Source organism: Electrophorus electricus, chromosome 9, assembly GCF_013358815.1.
Source record: "Electrophorus electricus isolate fEleEle1 chromosome 9, fEleEle1.pri, whole genome shotgun sequence".
Classification (NCBI taxonomy): Eukaryota; Metazoa; Chordata; class Actinopteri; order Gymnotiformes; family Gymnotidae; genus Electrophorus; species Electrophorus electricus.
Genome location: NC_049543.1, coordinates 12,672,226 through 12,691,052, shown reverse-complemented (window position 1 = coordinate 12,691,052; position 18,827 = coordinate 12,672,226). Strand labels below are relative to the sequence as shown.

General features: G+C 43.4%; 1 protein-coding gene across 3 annotated transcripts; it reads right to left on the bottom strand.

Annotated features, from left to right (window-relative positions):
- Positions 1–9,811: 9,811 nt before the first annotated feature.
- Positions 9,812–18,639, bottom strand: clta (clathrin, light chain A). 3 transcript variants are annotated; one of them, XM_026996653.2, is made up of 7 exons: positions 18,328–18,639; positions 15,479–15,507; positions 14,912–15,026; positions 14,508–14,619; positions 13,583–13,636; positions 12,108–12,143; positions 9,812–10,622 (listed from the first exon to the last, which is right to left on the bottom strand). In XM_026996653.2, the coding sequence occupies exons 1-7, from the start codon at positions 18,527–18,529 to the stop codon at positions 10,451–10,453; spliced, it is 720 nt and encodes a 239-aa protein (XP_026852454.1). In that variant the 5' UTR covers positions 18,530–18,639; the 3' UTR covers positions 9,812–10,450. The 3 variants fall into 3 exon arrangements, with proteins under 3 accessions (XP_026852454.1, XP_026852455.1, XP_026852456.1); XM_026996654.2 differs by lacking the exon at positions 12,108–12,143; XM_026996655.2 differs by lacking the exons at positions 12,108–12,143; positions 13,583–13,636 and having other exon boundaries at positions 18,328–18,638.
- Positions 18,640–18,827: the final 188 nt, after the last annotated feature.

The window sequence follows — 18,827 nt, the reverse complement described above, 5'->3', positions numbered from 1 at the left end:
TGCACTAAACATTAAATGTAACTAAATGAAGTCCTTGGATAAGACACACACAATTCTGGGATATCCTTGCCATGCTCCCGAAAGGCCCACAAGCACCGCTGTTCCAGGACAGCCCAGGAACAGCCTGCAGAGATGCTTAGTCAGGGTGGTTAGTAACTCACTGGATAAAGTCTCCTAGCAGATGTCTTAACCGCCAGCATCACTGGTCTAATTTCTCAATGATTCTCTGTCTGATGTGGGAATAGATTTGAGTGCTGTAACCCATTAACCAAGCATGTCACTATATAATTTTGCATTATGGTTTTTAAATGCTGGATATGCTGTCTGCTCTAGACATGCATTACTTTTTTTGTGGAATAACGAAGGAGTTCTTTCATTTTGATGCGACTGCACTTTCTCTTTGATTTCAGACCCTGGTGCTGAGCTCCTCTACCCCACCGCTTGCAGTATCTGCTGGAAGCTGCTGTTCACTGTGTGTCCTGTGTGTGTTCTCCTCTCCTCTCTCCTCTCCTCCACCTGCGTCTACTGTCTCTGCCTAAAGAGAACGACAGGTACTAAGTCAAACACACTCTATCTACAGGAACTCTGTCACACACTAACTCACACACGCTCCATCTACAGATATGCTTTAGCTCTGCCTCTCTCAGTCACACCTCTACTAATTCTGCATCCTCATGAATACAATTGATGTCTTTGGCTTCTCTGATAAAAAATCGATTGTCAACAGATATTTGATCATTATTTTCAAGTTTTTCAGTGATCTTTAATATTTTTCAGTAATTCATACTGAAGGATATAACATTGGACGTTGTGGCATTATGTTCTGAATTATTTAATTCACACACAGCCCAAACTGAAGTTGATCAAGGACAGTGTGAGAAAAGACAGTATAGGAAAAGTGAAAAGGTACTGGCACACACACACGCAAACACAAAAACACATATGCATGCAAATTCAGAAACACAAAACTAAAGAATATTTCTTTACCAAATTTTCATTTAAGACTCAAGCACTGCCTGCATCATTGGAAACATGTCCATCACATGCGTCTGCCATACGCAAATCCACACACAGGGCTAGACTCCAACACAACCACACAAGTTTACTGACATCTTAAAGAAGTAACAGAAACAAACACATTGATGACAATGATAAAACACTAACCCAGATTGCTTGCGTAACAAAACACTAACCCAGACTACTCCACCACAGGTTGGAGGAAATTTAGAAGAGGTTTGTTATGCCTTGGTGGACATCAGGAGTAGAGTGGAGAAGCACCCCAAGACGAAAACTGTTCAGAACTCTGATTTCAGTACTTATTCTGAAGTCAGAACTTGTAGAATGTAGAACTACTGCGAAGGCTTCTTCAGGAGGCAAAGGAGATCTGGGGCTTCCAGTTATCAGGATTTCTGAAAGATTTAACAGAGGAATTTTCTAAATGTCACAGTTCTGTTGGACACCACTCAGATCTCAATAAATGTATATCATTTCAATTTTCAATTTAATTTAATGTCATCTTTTTTCAAGTTTAAAATGATGTATCATTGTTAGTTATTATAACCCACTGTGGTCTGCTAGAGTTACTGTAGTCCACTGTGACCTGTTAAGGTTCTAATACATTTTCACTGCATACTTCATATAGGCTGTTGTTACTGCAACCATGTCTAACTGTGGCATCACACCACATAGAAGTTTATATATTTTAGTGCGTGGCGCAATTTTCTGTTAGTAATAACCAGTTTGATCGCTGATAACCACTTATAAATGCACTGACCGCAGCTTGACAGAATATCAAGTAAGTTTTTCTTCATTCATCTTCATGAAACAGGGAGATTATAAATTATGTGCGAATATTTATGCGAAATTGCTTTTGGGGAAAGAGTAGCCATTGTAAGTACAATGAGGATACTTTGTGTTTAGCAACAACCACAGAGGACGTCGCTCTTGATATTTAGTTGACTATGCTAATGCTAGCTAGTTAGTTAAGTTGTACGGTTTAGGGATTTCATATCTAATATTAGCTACCTAGCTAACATTAGCCCAAACATGTTACTACCTAGTGTTAGCTAGTTAACCTAGCTAACTAATTTTATAGATTATTTATACGATTATTTATAGAGCATTAAAACATTTTAGCTAGCTACCTCTTCTTTCATTTTTTAAATTGTTAACTGATCACAATAATATTTTACCAAGTTGTCTAGCTAGCTAGCTATGTTTCTTCCCTTTTAGCCTACTGTATTTACATTATGCAGCCCGACTTTTCTGCCTTTTGACTTGGAACCTTTCTGATTACATCGGCATGTGTAAGAACTGATAAAATGGGATGGAGAAAAAATAAGAGTTTTTGCAACGCTTCTCATGCTAATGCCAGCTGGGTACAGGACGTGAGAAAATGTCCAGAAGTATTGAATTAATGTTCATTAGCTGCACATCATGGGCAGTGCTGAAGAAAATGGAAATGTATTTTCTTTTTAGTTTCAAAGCAAGGCAGGTTCGGGTCCATGACGTCAGCAGCTACATCATAAGCATCATGTTTGTGTCCATAAATGTACCTGAATTAGCTAGCTAGCAGAGACTATATCCTGTGTATCCTGCCTGCTGCTTATCCTGTAAAACAGAATTAATATTCTGCTTATTCTGTTAAAACAGAATTTTACTGAAATCATTTAAATTGCAGGACCGGTAATGATATGACAACACACTGTAGAAAATAGCCTTTATCCTCTTATTACAACTTTGCTAAAAAGAATACTTAGCAATGACTGCGCCCACTGATGACGTTATTGCGTTGTATTTTTACATGGTTTTTTTTTTCCAGAATTCATCTGACACTTTAATCCAAAGTGATTTACAATTATGATTGAACTCAACTTGAGTAATCGAGGGTTAAGGGTCTTACTCTGGGGCCCAACACCTTCTGATTACTAGTCAAGTACCTAAACCACTGAGCCACCAATGCATACTTGTAGCCATGCTAGCAGCCGTCTGTGCTCCATCATCAGGTCCCCGCCCACCCCAGCCACACACTCTATAACCTCCCACCCTCTGACAGAACTCTTGTCAGGAACAGTTTCCTCCTAGCATCAATCTTTTTTTTTTTTTTTTTTTTTTTAAAGGTAGGGGTAAAAAGGGTACTCTAGGGGTAGTATGCGTACCGCAGGGGTAGGAAGCGTACTCTGAAGGAAGCTCCTCTCCCAATCATTTATATAGTTCCGATGACATCACATCGACTGCCCTCCACGTTTTTATTTCAAAAGGGTAAATTCCCCACCAAATTCAAGTTCTAATGTTTAAAGAGATGTTAAATGTTTTGTTGTTTGGCCTGCCACCACCCACCCTCATGGAAGGACTTTCAGAACGTTATTTATTTATTTGTTTATTTGATTTATAACTTCTCATTGTGTCCAAATATAAGGGGAGTATAAAAGGTAAAAACATATAAACAGACATAAATAACATGGAGGAAACTGGGGAATAGGACAGACAGGAAATAAAGGAATAAGACAGACAAAGACGAACAGACAAACAGGAAATGTATATAGAATATCTTTAGCCACCTTCACCATTATGGGAATGGTGTGTGTGTGTGGGGGGGGGGGGGGGGGTATGTGCGAGTGCATGTATGTCTGACTGTATATGCACACGTACTAGAGTGGGATATTTCTAGTTTATGGATTGGTTCTGTATGGTTTTTATCAAAGGCATCCCATTTGGTTAGTGGTTCTGTTATTGATTAATTCTGAGAATTTTTCCATAGATTATATAATCTATTAATTGATTTTTGTAATTTTTTGTTTTCCAATTCATGAGTAAAACAATTTATTTTAGGTAATATTATCATTTTAATTGTAGCAATTTTTCAAAATTGTAGCAAGAGTGTAAGGCAAGTCTGTCCATCAATGAAGTTTGTCACTTATTGTTTGAATAATTGGATGGATATTAAGTTTGAATAACTCTGGGGGGAGACTTTAATATCCAGATATGTAATGCGATTGTTATTCAGGGGGATGGGTAATGCTATAATTGCATCATAAAGTATGCTCATGTTGAAATGGAAGATTGTATATTTTGTCCAATTGATAGAATATTCACGTACATTTGAGTAGCTTTTGATAGTTTGGATAGTTTCCATTATTGAAGTGAGCGGTTCTTGTAAGAAAAGCAGAATGTCATCTGCATAGAGGCTAATTTTATCTTCCATGTTGTCTGTGTGTATTCCCTTTATGTTTATATTTTGTCATATTGCTGCTAAAGGTTCAATGAAAGTAGAGAAGAGGTAAGGAGAGAGTGAGTATCCTTGTCTATGTAAAAAGTTGTAATATTATACCTTTAGTGATAACTGTGGAGGTATGTCCAGTGGAAAGAATCTGGACCCACTTAATAAATAATTCTACGTGAGTTGTTTGATATTATAGAATTACTAATTAGAAAATAGTCAATGCGTGAATATTAATTGTTTGCTGATGAGTGATAGACCCATGTCTCTGAGATGTGTGTGTGTGCGTGTGTGTGTGTGTGAGTGTGTGTCTCCATCACCACATCCCTACATTGTTAATTGGTCGTGTTAACTAGTGCCTAGTTATCGTCCTTGTCAGTATGTGTATTTAAAGCCCTGTTAAACTGTTTTGTCCGTGTTTGATCCTGTGTTGTACGTGCTCGTTTAGTGTTACCTGTATTATATCGCTACCTACTGTCTATTATATTTTGTATGTTAGTTTCGTGCTTTACTTTCATTTTTGTTTACGTGTTTAAATAAATGTCTGTGATTGTTTTAACAACAGCTCACCTCTGTATCCTGCCTCACCTCCCACATTAAACTTCAAGATACCATTGAGCTAGAATACTGTTGAAATACATGGATCACTGCTGATACCTAGAAATGCAAAACTCATATAAGCGCTATCTCAGACAACGATAAGTTTAATAACAAACAATACCCTACAATAAGAACTAGAAGAGTTTCAGTTACAGAACATATGTGCAGGATCAGTGGTCATTTATGTATTCCACAAATAGATAGGTTTTTAGTCTTCAGTCTGCAAGGGACTCTGGTGTATGGACAGCCAGAGGAAGTTTGTTCCACCATCTGGGAGCCAGGACAGAGAATAGTCTTGATGCTTGTCTTTCATGAGACTTGAAGCATGGTGTTTCAAGTCCAGCTGTACATGAGGTTCAAAGTACTCAAGGTATGGCTCGATTGGGCTTTGACCATTATCTACAAAAGTAAGGGTAGCAAGTACATCTATGCTAATAGTAGGAGTGTATCCCTAACGTCTGTTGCAGGTAATGTCCTGGCTAAGGTGATACTTCAGAGGCTGATCATCAACAAAAGCAATAGCCTCTGAATCACAAGTAGATTTAGGAGGAACAGGAGCACCGTCAGGATGACCATCACAGATCTTCTCCAGGAAAAGTGTCAGGAGCAACACCAGGGCCTGTTTATTGCTATTGGCCACCTCTCCAAAGCTTCTGATTGTCACGGAATGCTCTCCTCCGAGTCGCGTGGTCGAGGGAGTCTGTGTGTCCTGTTCAATGCCCTGCGCCACTTGGGGCATTACGCTGATACTGTTCAGAGAGAACTTCTGTGGGACATTCTACACCACTTTTCCCAGTATGTACTGCGGAAAGGCAGGGCTTTTACAGTATGAACATCAGAACTGTGACGTTTATGAAGTTTATGTTTATGAAGTGGGCTTCAAATAACAAAGGTTTGGCTTGCTCAGTCTCTGGGCAGTGAATGCAAGGAAGGCTGTGGGCCCAGACAGAGTTCCCAGATGGAGTACCTGAAGTGAAGCAGTGTGGATAGAGTCACCTTTAAATTCCTAGGGACCTGCATCCCAGAGAACTTCTGATTAGCAAATACAACGGTGGTAGGGAAGGCCCAGAAGAGACTCCAATTGCTGATCGTACTCTGAAGGCTGTGTCACGAATGGCCTCCTGGCAACCCTGTTTCCTTGGTTTCCCTGTCATGTATGTTTTCCTTTACTTCCTTGTTCCGTTCCTTGGTTTCGTTTTCTCTACCCCTCGTCTGTTCCTTAATTCCAGTCCCTGTTTTGGTTCTCCGTGTTCCTATGTTCACCTATGTCTGATTAGTGCCTAATTGTCTTGGTTATTTAAGCCCTAAGTTTGGTTTCCCATGTTGTTGGTTATTTTGGTAAGTGTGGTCATGTGTGGAGTCGTTGTCGTCCTTGTTTTATTTGTTTTATTTGTTTGCTTAGTTCGTGTGTTACTTTGTCTCAGTGTTTTCCCGTGTCTCTGTTTTATTTGCCTCCCGTGTTTAGTTTCCCTCACTCATTAAATAGCCTCCTGCATTTGCGTTCTGCCTCTTGCCTCGTCCCTGCTAAAACGTTACAGTCTGCAACTAGCACGCCACCACTCCACCATTTAGAGTGTTCTGATGTTTTTAATCTCTGTTTGGTATGCTAGCTGCACAGAGCTGGGAAAAAAAGTAAGCTGCAGAGGTCAGCAGAAAAGATCATTGGCTGATCTTCAACCTGGGGTCCACACTAACTGGATCAACGTCTGTGGTGGCATGTAGCCATGCAGTGTTAGACATTTCTCTGCCAGGATGTGACTAGCCGATAGCCAGGTTAACACCCTCATCCACAGGTCTTAGCATCTTTGCAGGAAAGCTCTGTTTGCAACTTGCTTCTTAATCCATCCACAAAAAGTTAAGGCCTCCACGTTTGAACACATGGCTGTGGCCAGTGTCTGGAATACTAGGGAGTCCTGCTTGAGGTGCAGCAGAGCTGGACTGCAAGCTCTACCCCATTTAGGATGATGGAAGATGGACTATAGTTGTTTTACAAAATCAGAGTAATCTTGCATCAGCGGTGAGTCATTCATCACTAATGCGCTGCCCCAGGTCTTGACCTTTCCTGTGAGCCCACTGATAACGAATACCACCTTGGCGAGATGTGGCATTTCTGACATTTGTATTTAAAATACTATTCATACTGTACAATAAGTCGCTCGCGACTATTAGGATTACCATCATAAACTCTTGGGGGAGCGATGTAGTAATTAGCAACTCAATGAGAAAAGGGACTAGAGTGTATCTCAACAGAGAGAGCCTCGATGCTGCTAACCAACCTGTCCATGGCAGCTCTGCTCCATGCTCTTCCAGCATCTGTTGTTGATGTTATTTCCATGTACCGAACTCTCCTTGTGCAACAATGCAAAGATAAATACAGTTTTCCATTCTGAGGCACTTTTGAAGCACTTTAAATTGTGTAAGCTCACATGTGTTCACTAACTGTGGTGGCTACTCTGTTAAACTAGTTAAACCCTGCTGCTTCTATTCTAAACTAAAGTTGAACTTAGAATCCAAACAACACTTGACCAATCAGCGACAAAGTTGTTATTTGAGGAACCAAATAGAACAGATTCACCATTATAGGAAAAAACCAAGTAAACATACAAATGGTATATATCATCATTAGTCTGCATCAAACACTCACCAAACACATATAAACACACATCAATTATGCAGCTCTCTTCTGCCAGAGATCGTTTTGGCCTGCACACGCAGAAGTCTGATGTCACTTCTTATCAAAACTGTGATCACACTTTAAAGCTCACACGTGAAGACTACTCTAGCACAGAGCAGTTTAGTTTATGTCTATACGGTAGCATTAAAACCGGGGCCGTGAGATGACGATGCTGTTGAAGGATGCGATTCCTCTTTTAAACAGCATAGTTATGCACTGGGTTAAAGGAGAGTGTTGCATGGCCAAAGGAGGCAAACAGAAACACGGACCAGACAGCTGCTCGTGAGTTAGGACAAAATGTCTCCATATTTTCTTGGATATTTATGAATATGTCATTTACTTTATTTTCATTGTAAGTCTGCAATCTTGCGGGTAACCCTGTTAACTGTGCTGCTTATTTTTCAATAAAAGTTGATCTGATTAGATGTAATAAATTGCCATCTTCTCTATCAGAGGACTTGCATGCATCAATTTTCTACTCTTATTTTCTTTACAACCTCATCCGGTACATTCAGCACCGGAGGAACAACAAAACTACAGCAGTGATAAACATCAAACAAACAAACAACCGGCCATTTACCAATTAATGACCTACCACTTATAGCTAATTCTACTAAAGCCCACCAGTGTTTTAAGAAAAGCATCCTTAAGACATCATTAACTGCTGGTGGGGCAAACATAAAATTTATTATCAACCACTCACCCTTTACTTGCCGGTCTGTAGATGTGCTTTGTATATTAAGATCTGAAATCCATTTGTCACCTGGAAGAGAAGTCGTATCAGTTTGATATAAAAGCGACTTATATATAGTTGTGTGATTTTCTTTTTTTCCTTAAGCAGGCTACCTTTCTCATGTAGAAGGGAAGGTTCGGCGTGAAAGTTAATATTGATTTTTTTTTTTTCCCAACGGTCCCCTTGAGCTGTACAGTAAATTAGAAGGCTCATTTAATACATGTAATTAGAGGTCATGTGTAGGTGTACCAATACTTTTGTTCATATAGTGTATTATGAACAGACAAAAACATTTGAGGGGGGCTCTCTGGTGTACCCCGTGCAAATCACAGCCATGGGAACAATATGTGCAGCGACCTTTTTTCTGTGACTTTACTTCTAATCTAGATAAATATACATCGCTGAGGATATTCATCCAGACCTGGAGAGAGAAAATGCCTGTGCTCATACAGTTCAGACATTCTGTATTCTCTCTCTGCAGACAGCCTCGGCAGTGGCAAATGTAGGAGTAATGTTAGTGCCTCACCACAAGATGTCAGCAAAGGAAAATGTGCTTTTTAAATGACGGCATCGTGGTTCTGTAAAAGTGTTTACTGCAGACCAGTAAATAAGATCAACTTGAAAGAGCGAAGTAGTAAATAGAGTCTACTTACATATAAGTAGATCAGTGAACCGCAACTAGCATTTTAGTTGAGTGAATTGGCTTTTTGACAGACTACACGAAAGGTTATGAGAACACTTACAGACATGAGAAACCTTACAGATGAAAACACGTGTAGCTTTATAGCGGTTATACTAAGGTTGCACTAGTCTCATTAACTGTGCATTAGAGTGTGTTTTCCTCCATATACACGGAACGATTGCTTTATGTGGTTTACATTCTCTGTAGCTGACCCCAATATGCTGCCACAGATTTTACAGTCAGTTGGAAGTTTTAGTCCACCCCTGCACTGTTTGATTAACTGTACTGGAAACCTGGACCCTGTGACCTGAACCAGATACTTTTAACATTTCTACCACAAACCTGTAAATATTGTTCAATGGAAACACTAGATGTAGCTGTATGCTGTCAGCAAAGACGGGTGGTTTTCATGGTTTGATAGTTATTTTGTGATTTTATTCAGTAAAGGTGAGGCACACACCTGAAGACAGGTGTGATATCTTCTATCTCCAACACAACTGAGCACCTGATAACCCACACATGACAGTACTGGTCTTGTTTAATCTAAATATCATTTGCTTACCTCAGCTAAAAGACCACTCCAAACAGCAACAACAAAACAAAAACCAAACTGATTTGGTGACTAGTTACCCAAAAATTATCAGGCAAAGGGTTATATGTACCTCAGAATCTGGGAAACTGACATTATGTGATTCTTCCTTTAGAATCAACATTTTAACATGGATACAAAGTCATGATTAGGAAACGTTCCTTGCCAGAACTGACCAAACCAGTGTAAACTAATTCAATACTCAAAAGTAAAAATGTTCAGTATTGACAGAAAAATGGACATCTACCCAAGGACAGGAAGCCATGGATACACAAAATGATGGATCAAAAACAGAATACCAGAACCAGACTAAATACCAGGCTTAAAGCATGTTTATTCAGAATCACAGAATCAGGTTTAGAGAACGACAAAGTTACAACAATCAGTTTACGTTTGCTCATGAACCACCAGCTGTGTGTCCATTCCTAACACAAAGTGTACAAACGGGTGAGTCTTCTTAAATGTACACACACACACACACACACACACGCACACAAAACACCCCCCTACGGCCTGTAAAACAACATACACAACATATTTTACTTCATTCCTGGACAGCTCAGAGAGGAAATGCATACATGGATAAACTCATAATGCCACATGCGCTCTGGAAATGAAAAGAGGAACACCACAGTTATGGAGTTTGGTCCGTGAGAGACAGCAAAAAAATAAAATAAAAATAAATCCAATCTGAAAAGCTTCATTATATATATATGTATATAATTATAGGTGGAATATTATATATATATTTAAAAAAAAACAAACATATGCAGATATATCTATATCATAATGTAAGGATATAATATAGATTATTTGTATACGAAAATGGGTCTCAAAACCTTCAGGACCACAGCCAGAAGGATTGGGCAGCGTCACTGACCCAACGTGACGTGGCAAGGCCCACGGGCTGCTGGGAGTTGTGGTTCTGTGGGGAGTGTGGAGGTGGGTGGGGCCTAGCGAACCAGCGGGGCCTGTTTGAGGGAGATGAGGACGGAGCGCATGCGCGAGACGTCCTTGGCCTGCTTGTTGGACTTGGGGTTGAAGTCACAGAGGCGCGCCACGCGCTCCCACTCCGTCCCTGGGTTGTTCTCGTCCAGCTCAGACGCCATGGCCTCCTCAGCCGCCCTGCCAACCACAGCACAGCACCGTCAGCGTCTTGCGCACGCACGCACACACACACACACACACACACACACTCTCTCAGACTCACACCACTTACACATACCCCGCTTACCTCCAATATATCTCAGTATTATGCACCCCCTCCTACGCAAACAAACCACACAGTGAACTAGAGCTCGTGATTGAAAGGTTTGCTCAGATTTACAAGTAGGACAATTGGCAGCTTGTCAGCGGAACATCAACACCGGTGAAACTCGCTTATTAAAAGTGAATGCAACAGTCTAGCTAAAGGCTTACTGTAGAACTGTTACATTCCAGACCTCGAACCCAAATCCTGTTCCTAATCACAGGGACCTTGGCGAACAGTGTGCCTTCTGTCTGGGAAGGTGGGGAATCTGTTGTGCCCCGCCTACAAGCACCATGATTTGCTACCCCTGATGCAGTGCCAGCCAGGGGGTGTGAAGCCTTGCCCACCTGAACAGTCAGTAAGTGAAGTTTCACCTGCGTGGAGCTGCCGTTGCTCCTTGGGAAGGAGCCACACACCCCCCGGCAGCACATTGATCCAGCTAAAGACCAATTGCTTCTCATAGAAGAGCTTTCAGTGACATGATGCGAGAGGCCAGTGTGTGTGTGTGTGTGTGTGTGGGGGGGGGGGGGGGGGGGGGGGGGGGGGCTATCTAAGGACCAACAGCCTGCGGGCAGTTCCCGTCCCGTCCCGAGTGTCAGGGAGAACACATCTAAATAGACCACAGTCTGAATCATAACCCAAATAAAACTACCCTCTACCATGTTTTTTTTAACCCTCAGGGTTGGGGGGGGGGGCGGTAGAAAAGGTGCTACAGATTACTGAAGTGATTCGAGGGCTGACAACTGAATTTCAGTTGTCAGCAAAGAGTGCTCTACACCAGCAAGGGGATTTATTATACCACAAAATGGCAGCGCTGGGAATCCATACGTGGCATGCAATAGCAGAGCTCACAAACAACATTAATAATAATAATAATAATAATAATAATAATAATCCATCTTATTGAGATTAAAGCTTGGCTCTTTAAACCTACAATGGGGCCTTTTTACTGCCAAACATCTCAATTCTGATCTAGTGAATCTCATAACGCAAGACTCCATGTTGGAAGTCAGAGGTGAGGACATCGGACCGTTCACGACGATGACGACCCAACGACGGCGTCGTGACTTCATCCACCATGACCCTTCAGGATATAAACAAACTCATGCCGCAGGCAGGGATGAGGACCAACTGTTAACCTGACTATAGACAGACCAGATCGCCAGCACATCACCACAGAACACGCAGAGTCGCACATTGCCAGTGGATCATCCAAACATTCTCACAGTAAGAGCATTTTTATTTGCATTCATCTGCAATAATAATCCCACCCACCCCCGCCCAATACGCATGACCATTATTATTATTATTATTATTATTATTATTATTATTATTAATTTTTTTCTGTTTTGTTACTTAACTGGTCTAGGCGGTAGCAAGGATGGTTAATATGAGTGCTTAAAAGGTGCATAGAGAAAAGAAAGAAGGAGAGAGAGAGCACAAGTCAGATTTAATCTAGAAAATGAAAATAAATGAGCTTTATGCAGGTGAGCAGAGCAAGCATGCATTTCACAAAAAAAACCCAAAACGACAAAGACCGAGCAAACCACATGGAGACCAAGTGGTGGGTGTGGCAAGCGTTCTAGTGAAGCGTGGTGGCGGAGCTCGCCTGCACACGGCGCTGCCTTCTCTGGAAACGCTGCACCTTGGCCTGGGTTCTGGTTCTGGTTCTTCTCCGAGTGGCTGAAAATCTTTTGTTTTGTTTTTAACCACTACATTTTTATCACAACAATGTTTTTTTTGTTGTTGTTGGGTTTTTTTTTTTTTTTGTGGCCAAATTATGAATTGAATTTGAGTGTGGAAAGTACGCGAGAGAACAGAAAGCGTGTTGGTTTAACCCACCACAGGGTGCGATGGCCTCTGAGGGTGGAGAGACCCTGCTCCAGTGGACAAGCTCCTGGGTTTTGGAGGCTAGAATAGGGACTGCGGCACCAAGCCTGGAAGCTAAAGCCAGCCACAGCTGCACGCGGTCTCCAGCACACGGCAGCTCAGACGCTACCTGACAAACGTTCCACCTGCTGCCGATCTAACTGACCACATCACGTCTACACCAACCGACCACCAGCACAAAGAGCACCACGGTGTCCAGCAAACCCTCACCCGCAAGGACGACCGAAAAACCCCTAAATCCTTTAAGCTCAGATCTCCAAAGAGAAGACCTAAAAAGTGAAGGGTTGACAGGTCTCCTGAAACATTAAAATGCTTTGAAGCAAAATGGGGACCTGTTTGAGTCAAGACGACAGTTCAGTAAAAATGAATTCAAAGAAACTTTGAATAAATCGGTTTGGCATTTGGGATGTGACATTTGCCAGACACACAGCTGCTGGAAACAAGCCTAAACTAGCCCTAGTAAGTGTAGGCCATGTGAGAGCGTAACGCACACACTCAAAAGAACCGTCACACATCACAGCTGAATCACTGGTCCTCTAGCTAAGGCGCGGGACGTCTAAGTACATGTCAAATTAAAAGGGTCTTCATGGGTGGATGACAAAAGCGCACAGCAGGACACCGCGACTGAGGATGACTGCGGAAACAAAACCACCACAATCCAAACCACAAGACCACACGGACGACTGAAGGACTCCACACACACACGTATATACACAGCGCAGTTCCTACCCCTCACACACTCGGTGGTGAAAAGGCATGCGGAATGGTGTTGGTGTCGTCAAGCTTACGTGAGGAACTGCGTGTGGCCGTGACATGAGGCACGGGGGACAAATGAACCTTGGTTTGGTAGGACACAGTGATGGGCGGATGAGAGGGTGGGGTGGAGATGGAGGAGTGTTAAGGAGAGATGCGTGTGAAAAGAAGGGATGTTAGTTGAGCAACATACACATAACCAATCAGGTGAGCGAAGGGCTGTTTGTAGAAGTCTTCATCCAAAACCCTGGAAATCCCAGAGGAAAGCAGCCGTTCAGGGGAGAAGAGAGAAGGTAGTGAAAGAAGAAGACGACATCTCATACAGTGGAGACAGGACGCGCGCACACACGCGCAGAGAAAAGCAAGAGTACAGACATCCACACCAAAGAAAACCTCAAATCATACTCACACTGACAGATTATACACATGAACAGCCACAAACACAAGCAAAGTTTGACCAACAAGAGACAACCACTCCCAGAGGCACACACACACACACACACACACACACACACACACACACACACACACACACAGAGATAAGAGAACAGGTTCAGTAAGTCAGGTTAAGAAGAACTGTCTGCCACATTTATGAACCAAAAACTCCCTGCACACACACGCGCGCACACACACGTACACACACACGCACACACACACCTGTGATTAGTGGCAGAAAGGCTAAAATTACATACTTTATAGCCTGTACAGCTATAAAAATAAGACTATCAGATATAAACCTCACACACACGCCAGGGCAGTTACTGTTAAGACTGTGGTGAACCTCAGTATCATAGTTCCTGATGCCGCAAACAAACTAGATGGCAACATTTATTTTAGACATTTTACCTTTAAACTACATGTTGTGTCTGTGTCATATCTGTTACTCACAGTGGAGTGATGCTATAATACTACTGTGTACCTCCCATTGGCCTGTGTGTCGCTGGTGTGTGTGGTGACATGAAGCAGTCAGTCTGTGTTGTGCATCTCTTGGTGTGGAGTTGTGTTGCCGTCGGTGTGCGCAGTGTTGTGTACCTGCTCATGTGTGCTGCATCCATACCGGTGTGTGTCAGTGCGGGGCACCCGTGCTGTGTGTGCCGGTGTGTACCGGTGCAGTGTACCTGTTGCTGACTTTGATCTTGGCGAGCTGCTCATCCTGTCTTGCGTGCCATTCCTCCAGCTCCACCCGGGCCTTCTCCTTCCACTCCGTCTCCTGCCTGCGCGAGTTGGCGTCTGTGAAAGGTCACCAGCACACAATGCGTTTGTCAGCTCCACAGAAACCACACTCACACACACTCAGCTCAGCTCGCACCCAGCTAGAACCAAAGTCAGCACCACAAAAACAGCGTTGAAATTTCCTACAACAATGCCGTTATGATGCAAAACCCAAGTCGATTTCTGTCACCCCTTGAACCACACCTCAAACTCAAAACCTACCCCACCAGTGCCGCAACGCTATAGGTCAATCCCTCCCTCCCGCTTCCGGTCTCCACCATGCTAGCTAGGCCCCACCCCTTTTATTTACCCAGTGCCTCCAGCCTGTCGCGTTGCTCCTCCCTCCACTTGCGTAGGCTCTCGGGCTCTGCCTGCAGACGGTCAGCACTGGAGATGGCGGCGTATGCATCCAAGGGGCCATTACTCTACACACACACACACACACACACACACACACACACACACACACACACACACACACACTCTTTGTTGGGTCATCAGCATGCTGTATGACCAAAGGGGTTATGTTCATCTCCGGGGCAAATCCCCCTTAAAAGTTGTGATATTAAGGTGTGTGTAGAGAGGATCTGTCCTGTATATGAATGTTTTACCAGTTCCAACACAGCAGCTATTGCCGCCGAGAGCAAGACAAATCCCACACACTTAAAGTGAATACAGCTGGATTAAGGGCTTGTTTACATAGCACACAGGAAATGCCCAAACCAAGAGGAGTTTCTTCAAGCAGTAATACAACAGAATGAAGAAAGGACGTTAATTGCCATCAACCCCATGAGAATTCATCACAGTGACACTGCTCTGCCTCTAAAGGAGAAAGGCTTTGATAAAATAATGTAATGCACATTGAGCATGCGTTTACCTCATGCACCTCTCCGTTTATGGCCCCACCTGTGGACAGAGGCAGAGAGAATCATGTGAGACCCCAGGCCTGGAAGCAGCACCACCAGACGACACTAGAGGGCGCTGACGCAGGCTTTCCCATTGAGATGGGTAACGTCGGGTGTTTCTAGTTTTGTTGTTACTGACAGCACCTGCAAGTTAGCGCTGCCCTAGAACAAAGTTTTTATCCAGATGAAATTGATCTGGAAATACATCATTTATAATTTTCCTGTAATTGTTTGATTATACATGTATGCACAGTTGTCCATTCTGCCACTGTTACCAACAAACCCATTAAAACCCTTCCCCTACAAATGCAGTGTCTGTGAACCATCCACAACTGGCGTGTGAAGCTCTGGGTGTGGCACAATTCTAAATTCAGGCTGGAATCCAGCTTCTTCATGGGTTAGACAGGGTTCGCAACAGAGCTGGTTTAGTACATCGTCCTACACAGGACATAAACATCTCTGCTACAAATACTGTAGCAAGGTACCACTGATGGACTTTATTTTGAGAAAGAAAAAAATACAGCAGCGTGTAACAGAATCTAACGGTGGTTTCATACAAATGTCTGCACTAGAAATACATCAGGACCCTTTCCAGTTATACAAGCTGGCCCGCGGAGATGCTCCATACAAGAGCCCATGTCCCAGCATGAAGCGTCGGGCAAAACGCGTCCAGATTAAATTAATTTGGAAACGTGCAGTCAGCCGTGCGAGACGATAAAGGGGTGGACAGGAAACAGAGTGTCGCTCTGCCCCCTCCGCACTCACTGCTCTGCTTTTGCTGACACCTTCCTCCCTTCTTCCTTTACAGGCGGAAAAAGTGTTAAACTAGGTACACACTCAGCCAGTTTTACATAAACAACAGCAGCGCTTAGACAGCATAAAAACGGTACCAGTGGCCGCCAAATTTAGCCGCTAATGCTCTGGGCTGCAGACACTGTAACGAAATAACATCTCCTCATAATTTATTCACGAGATTCAGCCAGCGTCCACGCCAGGAGACAACCACAGTGAGCGCTGATCTCTAGAGGACGTTCGGTGTGTTATCAAAACAGTCCGGTAACCGCAGTCATTCCGCTCTGCACGTCAAACGGTTTCGGTTCGTGACCACAAACAACTTGACGTTTTGGTTAATGGCGTCAAGCGATTTCCCCACAAATTTCATCCCCATCTCCATATAAAAAAGCTTGTGTGTTAAGAGTGTAAACTGCAGGAGGGACAGTGACATTTGCATGAATGTAAACTAGTTTGAGTCATTTTTCCCCCATTAGCTGAAGCAGATTTAAAGTGAGTTTATCACAAATACCATCACAGAGGTCACCAACTGGGTGCAGTAGCATTACGTTAATTGCTATATGCTTGTGCTAGTCGTCTAGGTGCCGGTAGGACAGCCACGAGTTCACAGGTCGCTGTTTAATGATCAGCTACACGCTTCACCGCCTCCGCTACTCAGCTCTTAGGTAGCGTTAAAGAAGGTATTTTACACAGTCCAGACGCCGTGCACAAAAGCGTAACAGGCCAAATACCTTCTAGCTATATATTTAGACGTTGGTCATACGAATGCAACAATGTTGTCCGTTTCCCTGACAGAGGGAAGTCCTGTATCAAAGCTGTCTAGTAGGGATAACATCGTCCATGTCCCGCTGCCCAGTCTAGTGTGAGTAACATCGCCCATGTCCCGCTGCCCCGTCTGGTAGGGGTAACTAACGTCGTCCATGTCCCTCTGTCCCGTAGAGTGTGAGTAACATCGTCCATGTCCCGCTGCCCCGTCTAGTGTGAGTAACGTCGTCCATGTCCCGCTGCTCCGTCTAGTGTGAGTAACTAACGTCGTCCATGTCCCGCTGCTCCGTCTAGTGTGAGTAACATCGTCCATGTCCCTCTGTCCCGTCTAGTGTGAGTAACGTCGTCCATGTCCCGCTGCCATGTCTGGTAGGGGTAACTAACGTCGTCCATGTCCCGCTGTCCCGTCTAGTCGGGGTAACGTCGTCCATGTCCCGCTGTCCCGTCTAGTCGGGGTAACGTCGTCCATGTCCCGCTGTCCCGTCTAGTCGGGGTAACGTCGTCCATATCCCGCTGTCCCGTCTAGTCGGGGTAACGTCGTCCATATCCCGCTGTCCCGTCTAGTCGGGGTAACGTCGTCCATGTCCTGCTATCCTGTGTATTATTCGTTCATGTCCTGCTGCGCTAACAAAGTATAACAGCAAACCTAACCGAGCTAACGTTTATCTTAGCTTCAACCGCTCAGCTCCCAGACTTACCAACCTCGCTACTGAAACCTAGCGGGCCGCAACGCTACTCACACGTAAACGTTAACTAAATAAGTTATCGTACATTAAAACATCTTGACAGCTAACTGCTCAGGTAGCTAGAGAGAAATATGACTAGTGAAACTAACTTGCTAGTTACTGACCTGGCTAATCAGACACTAACCTATCTTAGATACGTTAAAGATAGCTAGGTTAGCCAGCTCTAATCCGTTTCAATTAAGCCTCTCGCCTGGCCAAGAACGCAACCTTAACCTAACGTCTTTTTTACCGTTAAGTATAAAGATAAAGTTACTGGAAAATAGCTACACGTAGATCATTGTAACAAAGTGTCAAAGTTAACAAAAAACAGTGAAAATATGCTATAGCTAGCCTGGCCAACCAACCTATCTAACCACACCGTTTTTGTCCTATCAGATTATGGCTGACTGATGACAGAGTTAAGATTAAGGTTAGAGTTAAAGTTAGGGTTAGGGTTAGAGTTAGGGTTAGGTTTTGGGTTAGCATTAAGATTAAGATCAAGATCAAGCTCAAGATTAAACCTAGCTAACTAAACCCACCGTTGTTGTCCTGGTCGGTCAGGTCATGGCCGAGTGATGGCGGAACCTCTCCGCCGTCCAGGATACTGAAGCCCTCGTCGTTTTCTATGCCCGCGATTTCACTCTCCTGCTGGGCAAGAAAAGCCGCGGCAGGGTCCTCCTCTGCCCCGACCCCATTCCCCGCATCACTCTGCGGTGCACTGAGCATATCAAAGTCGTCCATGACTAGCTAAACCTAAATCTATAAACGTCGAGAGCGATTTAGACTAAGGTCTATTGCACTGGCTTTTCGAAGATCAGCGATAAAGACAACCGTCAAGGAAACGACGACTTAGCCAATGAATAGTATATGTTTGTGATTGACAGCTACGTTATCCAATCGCCGGAGAAAAAGTTTTTCATTTGCCCAATAAAATGACTAAACCATGTCCATGCACGTCCCGTGATCTCTGCATGGGCAGATGGGCGTTGCGGTAAAAACCTGCGTATTCGGTCCACGTACAAGTGCTCCTAACTTTCAA